This window comes from Ornithodoros turicata, chromosome 3 (assembly GCF_037126465.1).
Source record: "Ornithodoros turicata isolate Travis chromosome 3, ASM3712646v1, whole genome shotgun sequence".
Taxonomy (NCBI): domain Eukaryota; kingdom Metazoa; phylum Arthropoda; class Arachnida; order Ixodida; family Argasidae; genus Ornithodoros; species Ornithodoros turicata.
In genome coordinates, this window is record NC_088203.1 from 90,349,427 (window position 1) to 90,365,100 (window position 15,674).

At 47.7% G+C, this 15,674-nt stretch overlaps 1 protein-coding gene across 3 annotated transcripts in view; it reads left to right on the forward strand.

Annotated features, from left to right (window-relative positions):
• The window catches only part of LOC135388801 (B-cell receptor CD22-like), a 442,796-nt gene that overhangs the window by 167,269 nt on the left and 259,853 nt on the right, over positions 1-15,674 (forward strand). For all 3 annotated transcript variants that reach the window (XM_064618610.1, XM_064618608.1, XM_064618609.1), the window contains exon 3: positions 6,738-6,945. In XM_064618610.1, the coding sequence (XP_064474680.1) occupies positions 6,738-6,945 (208 nt within the window). The remainder of the gene's footprint in view (positions 1-6,737; positions 6,946-15,674) is intronic.

Consider the following 15,674-nt stretch of genomic DNA (forward strand, 5'->3'; position numbering starts at 1 on the left):
ATCAAACTTGTACAACAATGGAGGAAATCAAATGAATCTGCAACTGTAGCACAGCGGCCGTTTGTCAAGGAACGATTCAAGATGACTCTCACAGACAGGAGTACGAAACAACCGATCCAGTACGTACTTAAGAATTAAATGTTATTCCCGTGACAGAGCTGATTTCTGCTGAACGGCATCCGCAACCGCGGAAAGAACTCGTTAACAAAACGTTGTTCCCGCACTGGTGCTCACATTTTAAGAGTAAATGACTTTGGGAAAGCACAGAAAGCAGCGCGAGCAACAAAGCATCGCTAGATTGAAACCTTAGAGAGGATCACGTAGTGGACAGGAAGTAATGGCGGTTTTGACAGAAGCGACCGCCAGAGGGGTCCCACGGATATCTGTTCGAAACGGCCGCTCCTGTGTTTCCTTCCTCCATGCCCCCAAGTCCCCACTTGGCCGCGCCGCACTACATTCGCGCGCGCGGAGCGATTCTTGTGTGGGGGCGGGGTCAAGTGTATGACTTACGTTGTTACTAACTATAGTCACGCCCAACTTGAGTGGCTGGACTCAAAGTTCGAGCTCAACACTCTATGGGGTGAAGACACCTTTCTGTAGATTAAAAAAGAAAATTCCGTAAGGTGTACGGATCCCACCGATGCGAAATTACTTGTGTTGTGTGTACGCGTGACACTGAAGCAGCACTTCGGCAAAACGGGCTGTTGATAAAGCTGAAAAGGCTGTCTTCCCGCAACGAGCCGGTCCATTATTAAAAACAGTACCAGAAACGTAACAGAAACGAAATTGAAAGGCTGGTATCAGAAAGAGATAACGGAAACGAAACTAATGCAGTAACGAAAATGGAAACGGTAACGAAAATATGCCCGTTATCTGACACTTTTCGAAGACGTCACTGGGCAGGACTGTGCCACCAACATCCTGCTCCCTAACCGCTTCGCATTATTCACGCATAGCTGCTGTCTGCTCCTGTACGACATTCCCGCCAAAACGATACAACCTGTGCCAACCGGTGGTCGCAGAAGCTCGGAATTCCACGTTTAATTGCATACTCGGAACTCATTTTCGAATGTTCGACAGTTACGTGCCGATTATTCGCCCAACTTGGTTACCGTCGCCGGGAACACTTTGGATTACAACCGCATCGACACCATACTGCCAACGATACCGGCGCCACCGGTACCTTTAAATGCTTGGGCATTGTTCGAAGACGTCACAGGGCAGGCCTGTTCCACCAACGTGCTGCTCCCTCACCGCTTCGCATTATTCACGCAAGTGAGAAATAACTGTTCTCTGACAAAATGGCGTAGATGCAGGCTAGCTGGTGGAAGAACTCAATAATGTAAAAAACCTGAGTGTGGGCGCACAGACGGACGACGAACGGACGGACGACGGAGAGTCGTGTGTTGTGTGTCGTCCGTCTGTGTGCCCAGACTCAGGTTGTTACAGTATGGAACTGTTCTCTGTTCTCGCGCAGAACGAGTAGTCGTCATCTGTTAGTGGTAGCCTCCGCAGGGACACTGGTTTGCATTGCTTACGATTGTGTGCATGTTACTACCCAGCTGCTGTTGCTGTCCGGAGACTTTGAACGACGATGACCTATCATCTGTCGAACGACTCTTCAGTAAAGTTGGGGTTGGTATCGATGCTAAGTACTCAGAGCTGCTATGTGAAGTCAAAGTCGTTCACTCGAAGCTGGCCGAGACGGAATCCAGGCTGAATGGCGTTAGAACCAAACTTGATAACGTCGTCAAATATGTATCATCTCTGCAGTCTCATGTTGCAAGCCTTCAGGAAAATTTCAGGAAAACTGACAGCACTCTAGCTAATTTCACTCGTCGTCTAAACGATCTCGAGAACTGATCGAGGCGTAAGAACCTTCTTTTCCATGGTCCTGAGGACCATGCCAACGAATATTGGCCTCAGGCAGAAAGTAAAGTCATCAACTTCTGTTCCACTACCCTTGGGGTCACAGTAACCGCCAATGAGATTGAACGGGCTCACCAAATGGGATACTTCCGCGATGCAAGGAAACGACCAATTATAGTTAAATTTGCCAGTTTGAAGACGAAACAGAGTATATTATCTTGTGGACACGAACTAAAATCTATGCCGTTTTCCGTGGGTGAGGACTTCCGTCTCAACGTCAGTACGGCCCGTAAAGACTGGAAGGGGCACTAAAGTGCAAAAACAACTTGCTCTCAAATGAAAGTTCGTGCTGCAATGCGTACAATTCAATCGAAATTGGTCCACACAATGCTACCGTTTAGAAGAAAAAGGCAATGAAAACAGAGGCATCTTTTGTGGCAACGAATGGGATCCCCAGGAGGCAAAGATTGGCGGCATCCAATGAGACAGCAGAAGCCCGCTCATACCTAATGTGGGCGTGTGGATTTGGGACGGGTCCGATCGTAGTGTTCCGTATACGTGCGGCGTGATGGGCACTGCTGCATTTAGATGCGTTAGCACTAGGAGTGTCAAAATGAAAAAAAGCTGTATGTGTGCGTGTGTGTCCGTGTGTGACATGGTGAAGCCTCACCGAGACATCGGAATAAGTGGACATGCAAAGGGGATATAAGAGGGTAAATGCAAATGGAGGCAAATGATTTGAAATTGAAGTAGTCGAAGGTAATTAAGAGTAAGATGTAAGGGTAATTAGAGGTAATTAAAGGCAATTAAAACAAAGTTGAGTTTAAAGGTAATGAGTGTAAGATATATATGTAGAGGACGATGGTATTCCTCTACATGAGTCCTGACCGGCGATGATGGAATGTCCCAGCGGGCAGATGGACGTGGCCTCACGCTAGGACGGTGCCGGTAGAACTGGCTGCCAGGCGCAGTCGTCTCCAGGCGCAGCAGAGGCGCGTCGTCGTCCACGGGCCGCCACATCACTCCCCCCCCCTCAGACGCGGAGCGGTTCATGCGGTTGAGGTACGCGTCGATACCATGAAGAGGAGAATGAGGACGACTCGTGGATGATGGACGACTGGGCACACGGCTTGTGATTGTGGCTGTTGATGCAGGAGCAGCGGGATGGCGGGAACAAGAGCGCTGCGATCCGAGCGGGTCCCATTGATGAGATGTGAATGCTGATTGAGTGCTTGGATGCTTAGTGTTTGATGACTGTGTTGAGAGGCGCTGAGTGCGTTGCGTGTCGTTGAGTGATCGTTGCTGCGTTGCTTGTTGCCGGTAGAACTGGCTGCCTGGCACAGTAGCGCGCGGCAGCAGAGGCGCGTCGTCGTCATCGTCGTCGTCCACGGGCCGCCACATATGTAATTAAGAGAAAGATTAAATGAAATTAAAGAATACCGAAAGTAACCGCAGGTAATTGAATGTAACGGGAATGAACGGGGGACTGCTGCATGGCGTGGCACGCACGTGCGCGCGCAGCATGGACTAAAACAACAACAGCAACAACTTTATTTCAGGATGATGGGTGGGGAGTTTCATCGCCGGGGACCATACTCTACCCCATTGCTGGGGGTGAAGCGGGGAATGAAATAATGGGTCCCGTTACAATGAGGATCGAAGTCCTGTGACGTCCAAAAAGGACTAAATGGACTAAAAACACCGATGCACGAGCTGAAACAACATTCACTGCTTAGCGCCGAAGCAAGAAAGGGTCCGGTATAATTTTGATTGTAGCTTCGTAACGGAATCAAAGTTTTGAATTATTGATAACAAGTACGAAATTAAGATAGTATGTAACGTAATTTGAAGTAACCTTGTTAGTACCCTTGAAGGGCTGTTTATACTCCGACGTAACGTCGACGAGCGACCGAGCGCAACGAGGTCGACTGCCGTCGGCTGTCATCGGAGTGTTTATACTCGAACAGCAGAGAACGTGCAATGTCAATCACTGCGCTCCGGCAGCGATGGGCGCATTTCATGCTGTCGTTGCGTGACACACTGTGATGCCTTTTTGGTGGTACAGGGTGCCGAGGCTGCTTTTCTTCATCCCTTCTCGTCTATTCCCCTTACATTTTCTTTCCCTTCTTAATGCCGTTGCGTGACAGCATTCGCCGGCAGGCGCTGTACTACAGTCCCGCGTGTGTTTCGCGCACGACCTACTAGATTATAACGATCATGTCATATAGGCACCCCTCCCCAGCGCCGCATTTGGAAGCTAGCGGTGGCGCTACTCATCGGCCCGGTTATTGCATCCTCTATACTTTCAACCATAGTTGAAAGTATACAGTTTCTCAATTTCTACAATACTTTGTACTTCAGCTTACCTTAGTATTTTTGTTCAAGCGATGGATGTCCCACGGAAGATGTGTCATTCTAAAGTTGATTATCATCATCATTCTACGCGTTTTCATAGGAGCTGTTGCTGCCGTCTACTACGGTAGTCGTAATAAAAATAGTGATGGTGTCGTGATGTTTCACGTAAGGTTTGTCTGCCTGAGGTGGACGGTAGTCGTACGTGCACTACTGCGCGTTCAAAACTCATCAAAAACTTCCATTGTCCAATTTGTAATATGTGCTCATCCTTCCCTTCATCTGAGCGCCTTTTATCTCCTAGGTTGCGAGGCAACGAGGAATTGCGATAGAAATGTTTAAGTCGGTGTTGGGGTGGGGTTGGGAGAGTATATGTATCAGAACAAAGAAAAAAGAGGGAGGAAAGGGTTGTTGGGCTATGAGCGTGATATATATGTTAGTTGCAGCTAAACAACAGAAGCGGTGGAATTGCTCATTACAGGCTGCATATAAGCAGTCTGTAGAAGGAAGAAATCGGGGGGATACAAAGACAGAAAATATACAGACAGCCGAATCGGACGTTTCATACGCGCTAAAATGTCGCTGGTTCCCCTAATGACAACGGAATTGCGGCAGGTCAAGTAAAACACACAATGTTTGAGAGGAGGGGATGGCTCTTGTGTAAAGTTAAGTGTTTTCAAGTTGCTGCAAGCAGTGTGAGTTGCTCTGGCGTATGTCCGTCTCCGTCACGAAAGTGTTTCGCTCCTTTGTACTCTCGGAGCGGGTTGGATACTTTTAGTTCATAGAATATTGCGATCCCAATGAAGGCTGGATCTTTGGCATTGGCGGTTCCGTGGGACTGCTTGTGTCCTTCTGCAAGACGGGCGTAGCTCCCGTTCTCCGTTTTTAGAGCGATGCGGTGTTTCTTTTCTTTTTTTTTTTCCTTTTTTTTTGTGTGTAATGGTATGCAACGTGGATCAATGATATCTGCAGAAATGAAAAAGCAAGAAGAGCGTAAGTGGTGGATATTAAACCGGATAATGTGTTATTATCACACGGACTTCCCGTTGGCGTTATCACAGTTAAATATTGGCAATATTGGCGCAAAACGGGCTTGCCAATATGGGCAGCCCATATTGGTCCAATATGATAAATTCCATTACACCAATTACGGTGAACTGCAATGAAAAGTGTTTCTCTTTTTTTTTTTTTTTTTAATTTACACCCTGAAAATGCTCGAGTACAGTGCGATGCTTCGGTATGTTTCACACGAAAAACATTTGGCATGAACGAAGTCTTCCCTCAAAACTCGGAGAAAGACTCAGTCGTTTCTTCTTTCAGATTTTGGCAACCATTTTAACTCAGTTTTACGTTGGGATTATCGGCCGTCTCTCCGAATGGAATCTCTGTATAGACAGTCCTAGCATACGAGGGCACGGGTACGGCCATCAGCCGCGAGCCCAACAGGAAAGCATGACGTCCCAGTCGTCACAGTTCAGTGCTGTTTTACTGACGCCACCAACGCTCCGTCGGTGGCGTCAACGCAACACGGTGGTGGCAACGGGAACCGTCGAGCGGTGGGCTTGGTTCAGGTTGCGATGGAATTATGATTGGGGTTTCACTTGAAGCTTCATTTGATGGGATGGGATGTGAATTTATTTCCACAAAGAAAAATTATGGTGGAAGCTGTGAAAAAAAGTCACTATAGTGACTTGAGGGACTCACAGCTCCCAGCGACATACAATTGGCAATGGTGATACACTGCAACATTCGAAGGAAAGGCGCATCACTGCATAACATATTAGCCGGTCAAAAAAAAAAAGGAAGAGACAAATGTAAGTCAGTATAAAACGTCAACACAGCTACAGAAATCTAAATAAAGTTAGTTCTACACCACACAAAACTACACACCAGAAAACAAAAAGACGTATTCTTGACACCTTTACCCCTGCTATTGATCATTGATAACTACAGAAATCACGAATGCATGCACGGGACACATTTAAAGGATTGAAAGGGTATTCATTTAATAACTGCGGCAAGCGATGACTGACCCGCTGTACGTAATTCGTCCTACAACGGGGAATGTTCCACTGCTGACAAGCGCGGGAAGCATAGTGACGTGAAAGCTCTGTGAGATCGAACATTGACAAGACACCAACCAGTGATTTCTTTACAGCCAATTTATAATAACAGAGAAGTCTGTACTTATACAGATTGTGTATGGGAACCAAACCGTTTCTTTCGAAACGACCAGTTCTTGTGTGGCAATAAGGGAGGCGGTCCAGAATTCGTATGAATCTTTTTTGCAGACTAAGTAACCTATCCAGATTCGTACTTGTTGTGGTACTCCATACCAAAAAGCTATAATTGAAGTGTGCATATATGAGTGCATAGTAAAGCATCATGATAGTTGCCCTTGACATATAACTGCGATATTTGAATAAAAAGCAAAAAGCACGAGATGCATTGGTGTGTACATGACCTATGTGTGACTGACATTCTAACGATGAACTCATATTGTCTCTTGCCAAAAGGTGGAGGACACCAGCGGTCGTGGCCTGTGGAATGCCGAGCATGCAATCGGCGTGGTATGGGCGGGCCGTGCCTCTTTCTCAGTGGCCAGGAGTCCTGCCGCGCTACGACTCAGTCAGCTGCGGGATTCGGACGCTGGTGCCTACCTCTGTACGGTAGCCTTCCACAGTGGTGCCCAGCGCAACGCCACCGTGCATCTCGTCGTAGGAGGTGAGCCTTTTGTTGTCTAATGGTAGTAATATTGTTTTCCATGGTTCTGGATCAACTGACAGAGCATGCACGAGATAGCTGTATGCGAGGTCAAACAAAGTACAGCGGTCCGAAAAGAGGTTCAACCCTGAACATGACAAAGTCACCACACGGCGCGCTGTAGCTTACGGTGCCCAAGAATGGTTCCTTATCCGAATAGTGCCGAATATCGTCACGCATTCACCGATCATACGCAGGGAAACTTCCCACATCATCATCATCATCATCCATTCATTCATCTATGTTGTTGTTGTTGTTGTCACCGATCATTGCGTACAACCGCCCTCAGAGTTAACCGCAGCCAGCCGCGTGGACGCCAGCGCTGCGGCACATTGGCTTTTGGGTTTGAGACCGTACATGCAACATCGCCGGTGGCGAGTGAGATTGCGCGTACGACTATAGGTAGCCGCCCAAGCGAGCATGCTCAGCAGCTGTCGTGAGGCGCCGATGCTCACCGGTGCTCAGTCACAGAGGCGTAAGGCACGTGGTCGCGTGTCCCGGTTATGTCTGGGGGCGTGTTCTAAAAGAAGGGAACAGACAGGCCTACCCATGTGGTCAGCCGCAGGGCAAATAACTGAACTGCTCGTGTCAGGTGTTTACCATTACTTCGTCGTTAGTTTCGCCATGGTCACATAGGCCACCTATCGGCGGCCGCTACGGGGGTCACCCCCTTTACTCCAGGGAGTGAAGTGGAAGTCAGGTGACATGTCTTGACCCGTGTGACGGTCCGACGAAGCTTGGGTGCGACGACGTCGGGGCGGTGGGTGTGGAAGTGGTAAGACAGCGACGCTGTGGCTTCTGCTTCCTTGTAGGCCGGCTTGGTACGATACCACGACAGAGCGTGCTCCTGGCCGGCGATGTCGAGTGTGATGGTTTCGTCCGTGCGAGACACGACGCTATACGGTCCATCATAGTGAGTGGAGAAGGGCTTGCAGATGGCGCAATGACGTAAGAAAACGTGAGTGGTCTAGAGATCATGATGAACGAATATTTTGCCAGAAGACGATTGGCGTGGTGGTGTTGGTGTGATGCTCCGAAAGAAGAGTCGCGGTCTTGAACGCACTCAGACTGTGAGACAGCGGTGTCTGCTTGCTTTGCATCCAGAGGACGCCGGGCAGACGTAGTGTTATGCGAAGGACCAGCTCGGAGGCGGAGCATGAAAGGCCGTGTTTCACGACAGTGCATATGCCCATCAAGGCTATGAGTATGCGGTCCGCCCAGTTGCTCGTGGCGTCTCGAGCAATGAGCGTGGCATTCAGCTGACAGTGCAGACCACTCAAAAGAGGATGATAGGGTGTTGTCCCAATGTAGTGAACCCAAGAAGACGCGCATCAGTTTCTTGAAGACTGCGCTTTAGAACTGCCTTCATTAGCCCTTGGTGATACGGGCAGGACAGCCATACCGAGTGATCCAGGTGTCTACGATGGCATGGGCGACCCCATGGGCTGTGATGTTTGGAGTGGGTACAGTTTAGAGTCACGAGATATAACGGTCAATAAGTGCCAGCATACCTACTGACTGTACTGCGGCCGTAATTCGTCCCTTTACCATCCCAAATTTTGCATCGATCAACGAATTACTCCGGAAGCTATAACTGAAGGTGCGCTGCCTCGTTTCTCCAAGGACTCGCTAGGCGGTGACACTTCACGCCCTTCCACCGACCTCTGATTTCTCGGAGCCGCTTCCATGTCGCTCATCTTGCAACACGCCACCGTCTCCTTCACGGCGTCGCAACGCCTCACGCATCACAATGGCCCTCCTCGGCAACCAGCGGCATTTTTCCGAGCCATGCGCCCTTGTACACGTATCTCCCACGCAAGCGGACAAGGAGCGCATCCCGCGAACTTCCCACCTTGCCTTCCCACCTGGTTCTGCTCCCTGGTGAGTTCTACTCCCGGCCTCCCCGTGCTTCACAATGGTCCTCCCTGGCACTCTCCTGGCGACAGCACTACGAGCTCACCGCTCACGAACCGATCGCGCTTCTGTCGCCCACCTACCTGGATCACTTCGGCCTACCTGCATGCACTCCGCTTCGGCCCGACCCTGGAACCATCCCGGTCAGCGCTTGTCCGTAACATAAATTCCGATGCTACTGCTCGTTCAGCACAAAGCACAAGCCTAGCTATCCATCTTCCACGTGCAGCCCTTCTTCCTCCTCTTCACATGCCGGCGCGGACCTCAACCGCAAGCTCTGCACCTCCAGTCTAAGGGGGGTGGGGAGTGATGTGGCGGCTGGTGGACGACGATGAAGACGTGTCTCTGCTGCAGCGCGCCACTGCGCCTGTGTACCGGCGCCGTCTTTGAGTGAGGCCACGCACATCTGCCCGCTGGTACATTCCATCACCGCTCGTCAGGACTCATGTATTAGGGGCACCATCTCGTCTACAAGCCTATGCTGCATCGTATGTTCTCGGCGTGCAATGTGAAGGCGCTTGCAGAAGACTCTGCGCTGGCGGGATACCACCGGATGACCTGTACTCAAAATATGATGTGTGTCGCTGAGCTTGGGAGAGGCTTCTAGGTCGTATTGCTTAGCGACAGCGGAAAGTCATCGAGTATAGCAGCATACCAAGAGGTTGGTAGCGCAGTCCAGATTCCGCGGTTCGTCTGTTCTGACGGACAATCACAGACTGTCAGATTGGTCACCCTGTCAGGTAATTTCTTACAAAAGAGGCTGCTATCAATGCCGAAGTGGAAGTCAACCCCGAGGATGGCGTGAGGTACGTCCGCGATTAGAAACACCCAGCGAGAGAGCCGTCTGAGACCGGTGTCGACCCGCGAACTTCCCCCGACCCTGCGATCCATGATCCCCGACCTTTGATCCACCGATCACCGATCCTGCGATCCATGGATCGCAGTCCATAGGTTGTGATGGAGGAGGGGTAACCTCCTGCAGCTTCATGGAAGACTTCCTATGTGCACGATCAACACTGGTAGGAGGTACAGTGCTGACATCAGCTGCAGTGTTGACAAAGAAACGGTGGCCTATGACCCTGTCGGTAACGAATAATAGACAGCTTTCTGGTAGGCCAGTGTCTTATATCGACCGACCTCCGCGTTTCCCGACCAGAAGGAAGACCTCGTACACTTGAAAGCATCGTTACCGTGTCTCTTGTGATACAAGCAGAGGACGTCCAGTGACGCTGGGTGGGGAACGACGGGAAGGATATCGTCTGTACCTCGGTGGCCAAATGGAGATGTCGGTTGCACAACCGCGTCTGAGAGCTCCTTAAAGGTGTCGGGACACATTCATACATGTGGTTCATGACATCGTGGACACATTGTATTTCACCCCAGAATACCGAGGAAAAAATAATTATTCTTCGACCTGTCGTACTTAGCGAAATACAAACCCCCCGAACACACTCCCCAGCAAGCGCAGACGTCAGAGACCTCAGAGTTGTCATTGGCAGCCGTAAGCTCGTGACTTCTCATGCGCAGCCTCACTGGCGTCGGCTAAGGCTCTGATATCAGAGCCTTATGAGTTTTGGTATTCGCGGTGCCCATTTTCTCCTTCTATTACCCTCTTCACTGTGGAACTTTTACTACAAAGAGTTGTACTTCAGTCGTCTGGGATAACTTGAGATGACCTGTCGCAACTCCTTTAATATGTCCGTCAAGGTTAACGGTTGCAGCGTCAGCTGAACCCACAGCAGCGAGGTTTTCTGGTTCGAAGCAGTGGGCTACGGCGGCTGACGAATACTCGATAATACTGCCGGTCAACTGAGCAAGATGGTCAAAGAAAATTTCGTCTGTCCCGGCCACCACCATTCAGACTTGCTGGGGCAGTCTGAAAGAGTTCCTGAGGTATTGTGGGCTGATTCTTCCTCGAGTCATCAAGTAGCTGTCGCATTCGATGGAGGAGCTGCGAAGGCCGGGGATTGCACAGTAGCAGTTCTGAGAGGAACTGGCGGATTATGGACTGCTCGGTGCACCCGGTGAGAGAAAGGATAGCTTCCTTAAAGCGCTCATTTTGGATTGTCAAGCGGTGGGGATACTAAGATGTAGTCCACCTAGACAGCAATGTCCATTGGAAGGCAGAGGCGATGCTGAGGTATTTCATTAAAGGCGAGGTAATGCGGCGAAGGGCAAAGCAGGCTTCAACCTGGGAAAACCAGTCTCGGGGGTTCTTGGGTCAGATCGGGGGAAGTCGGACTTCGGTTCCTGCAGTGCCGGTTGTCAGGTTACCTCTCGCACCGACGACTCCGGAGGAACCTTGCACAGCGGACGGTGGCGGTGAAACGTTCATTGGGACGGCCATTAGAACGTTCCAGGACACCAAATGTTGACGCGTTCGAACAGAAGGGGACAGACAGATCTTCCGTGGTCAGCCGCAGGGCAACTAACCGAGCTGCCTGTGCTATGTGTATATTACTAGTTAGTTAGTTTGTTTGTTAGTTAGTAAATTAGTAGAATAAAGTAAACCTTGGAGCTTTCAGCAACCCACAATGGGTGCTAGTTCGTTCTTACTTTGGTCATGGACACCTAGACCACCTATCGGTAACCGCTACAAGTGTGATGGCATTGTTAGTATATTTTTGTCGGAAAGGGTACGTAGCACATTTCCTACTTCACCAAACTACTGTGTTACTTTGCGGAAAGTTATAATAATGAATGTCACAGAACTACATCAAAATTTATATGTACTGCCGTAGATGTTTGTTTACGTGTCTTGCCCATCGCTCAGACTTGCCTATCATGGAATTTCTCCACTTAAGTCTAGCAATGTCGCTGGTTGGATTTAGCAAATCTAACATGGATTTAGCGAATTAACGCAGTTGGATTTAGCAAACTAACGCAAACACCCGATTTAGCGAACCTAACAAAATAAATACCGGCATTCAACGTCAGACGTATTGATCTGTCCATACGAAGCGCTACGTGCCAGCAGGGCTAGTGCACCCCTTAGAATCCAAGTGGAGTTTCTGTTGAACTGTCATACCTTCTACAAGCACGATGTCACACAGGTGTACACACCACGCAGCGATGTGCAGAAAGTTTGTCCCACTATTCTGAATTCCTTTGCTGATCGATGGCTCTGCAGAACAGAACAAATAAGGTTCCTTAGTCACGACAGGGTGACCGTCGTCCAACAGAAAGATATACGAAGACCGAAACAGCTGGGAGAAGAGCACGAAAAGGATGAATACAACGGCAACGTTATTTCTTTTTTTTTTTTTTTACCGTTTACATATTAAAACAAAAAGCTCTGAGAGTAGCACTGATGTCTGTTGCGATCACATCACGTCACATCACGTCGCCTGTTGTGATGCTGGTTATATGGCAGGGCGCTCATCCTGTGGGGAAGCGCATGTAACCTAATCGACGACTAATTACCTAAAATTCAATAAGTACAACCTTTTAACTAGATGTTTTCGGGAAACTGCGAGACAGCAGAATTGCCGAATATCGCTACTGAATCCACTTTCTTTTTTTTTTTCAACCATTCTGGAAAGGGCACGTACTTTGAGATATAAATCAGAACTAAGCACTTCGTGAGCGCAGGAAGAATATGATTTTCAGCTTATTTTGGCCGGAAAGCGCTCCATCTGGCCAACACATCAACGTTGACTCCAATCAGCGCGCCCTCGCTATAAACCACGTGGCCCACCGACGCGAACGCCCGTCGCTCTCTTTGTGCTCAAGAAGTGCGTGGTCTCAGCTTCGGCTCATTTGCAGAGCATTTTTTTTTTGTTGCGATTTCTATCTAAAAGCACCGCTTCAGGACCTTAAAAAAAAAAAAGTAGGTTTAAATAATGGCTGAATCTCTTCTCTTCTGCTATCTCTCATTTCTTCGAAAACATGTAACTCATAAGTTATTTAATGAATTTTAGGTAATTAGTCTTCCGGTAGGTATATACCTTTCCGACAAGATGTCTCCCTGGCCGCACAACCCACCTGCAAAAACCGTATCTTTGTGGCTCTGAGAGCTTCAATCGAAGAATGCTGTAAAAGAGAACAAAAAGAAAAAAAGAAAAAAATCGTCTTATAGAAGGAAAGCGATGGCCAGTATACAACGCAGAAAGAGGGTCGTATAGAATGTCAACGACACTTTTCAGTGGAATAGTACATTTTTCCAAAGTTTTGTCTGCTCTAGAACGCACCGTACCGCACCGTTAATTCTCCTTCTTGCCCACTTCCCTTCCCCTAGAACCCTCGACTAAGCGAACTTACTTGCCATTCGAAGCCAGCCCCTTACGCGGAGGGGGGGGGGGGTGGATTTTATGGTAGAAAGAAAGAAGAAAAAGGGGAAAAGGGAAACCAGGCAGTACGCCGGCTTATTATTAAACGAGAGGCGGCTCACAGGGAGCCCAGGACGCCCGAATCACGCAGAGAGCGGAGCACCGCCTTTACTGGCAAGTTCGCTGCACGGGTCAAGGAGTATTTTGAGGGCAGGGATGGGCAGTATTTAAATACATTGTAATTAAAATACTATTTAAAATATAAAAATATAAGTACATGTATTTATATTTTGTATTTAAATACAGACTAGAAAAATTTATTTATATAATTATATTTAAGTACCAATTTTTAGGGATGTGCCAACCGAATCCGCGAGTCCTCGAGTCCTAGGCAGGGATTCGAGATTCGGGAATCCGAATCCCAGTGCCCAAAACGGCGAATCGAATCATTCGAATCCACCGATCACATTTGATCATTTCTTTTACAAATTGGCGCCTCCGGAGTCTCATTGGCCAACGGGTGTTTTCTTGTTTCTTTGGTTACATTGCTCTAGACTGAAAGAGTTCAGACAGGAACTGTTACATTACAAGTTTAAAACAAGTTTAAAAGTAATATGTTTCTGCTTTTGATTGTCGCTTTAGCTTTTTGGAAATAATTCAGACAGAGAATTTATGAATTTCTTTGTAGGCGATGAACAATATGCTAAATATACAATATGGGTGTACTTTCACCCGAAACTAAACTATTATTATTATTATTATTATTATTCATTAAACAAATGTCACATTCTGCTTCAAAACACTCTCCAGTAGAAGTTTTTTTTCTTTTCTTGGCTTTTAAAACTCTTTTGAAATACAGGATTCGAAAGATTCGTGGATTCGCAGAACCTTCCTTGGATTCGGATTCGGATTCGCAAAATTCTGGATTCGTCCCATCTCCACAATTTTTGTGTATTTATTCTTGTAAATACTTTATAAGTACTCCTAAATACAGAATATACTAACTCATATCCTAGAATTGCCTTGCATATGACCTTTCGGGGAGAAGGGCGAGTTTGGGGCGCAGTTATTCCGTGTTTGCGCCACCGTGCGCGTGCGACAACCATTCTAGATGGCGAGTTTTTCCCTCTTGTTGCGGACAAGGGTCGCAACTACCCGATTACGTCGTTGTACGAAGCATCTTCGAAAATGTAGTACAAGCCCTTGTTCATCGGCACCTGTTGAGATGCTGTTCTGTTTTTGCGAATCTGATTATACGGCCGAACAGAAGATGACTAAAAGTTGCAGACTTCTAGAAATGTATAATATTAAAATCGTCATGAGACAAATAAATGTTATTGTTGCTCGCTGATTTGCTGTTATGATAATCATTATTCTGTAATTCCAGATGCCGTCTTCCTCACAGTATTTATACTATAATTATATTTTGTATTTAAATACTCATAATGAAAATTATGTATGAAGCGTATTTAAATACTCCTTTCGACAAAGTATTTTGTATTTATATTTAAATACTCAAAAAAAATTATTTATGCCCATCCCTGTTTGAGGGAAACGTCCCTGCACCCAAGCCCTGAGAGGCGCTGCCGGAGCACGGCCCGATGAGGAATGTGACGCACACTGTGGGGGAGCCGATGGGGGATGTCGTCCTCTACGGCTTTACTGTATCATCTCAGGTCTTGCTATTACTTACTTACTGTACTAAATTCCGGACGACTGTGTCTGAAATATCTCTGGCAATCATTAATCACTGACAACGTCGGGGAACATGGCTGTACAAAAAAAAAAAAAAAAAAAGAAGAAAAGGAAAGAGAGAGAGAGAGAGAGAAAGAAAGAAAGAGGAGCACATCAAGCATTCTGACGTTTTCGCCTTTCTTCTTTGTTGTTGTTGTTGTGTGCAGAACCTGTCGAAAACACCTACAGTAAAATTAAGTTTGCATCAAGAACGCTTGCAGTAAATAGTCAGGTACCGAGGAGTCAGTTGCGCTATCTGTGCTCGATGTCTGTGCTATGTGTGTTCTCATATCTCACATCTAATCTTTCGCGTGTAATGGGGTAGTGTACTGCTCTCTCCAGTGGTGAATCACCCCAGGTCATAGTCACGATTTATTTGTTGTTGTTGTTGTTGGGCTCGATTCCCCATCCCTTTGCATGCGCCTCTCTGGCATGAATGCGTAATACGTCGAAAAACCTGTTGACAAGCATTACCCCCAAAGCTTTATCGTGGGTGACCTCCCGTTGGGGAGTGTTTACAGGGGCTTGATTCAAACATGATTTAGGTCGGTGCTACAGCTAATCTGTTGCTGTGGAAGTACACGATGCGAAGTCCAAGCCGATTAACGGACTAGTATCGTGATCGCGCTTGGACGATAATTACGTTGCACAGCACGCATATATTATGCGCAGGCTAATCGCATCCCCGAAAAATGCTGCACAGAAATTTCACAGGTCTTACTCGGAGCGTTGGAACCTCGTAAATATTAGGCGGAAAATCCCATAACTTACTTC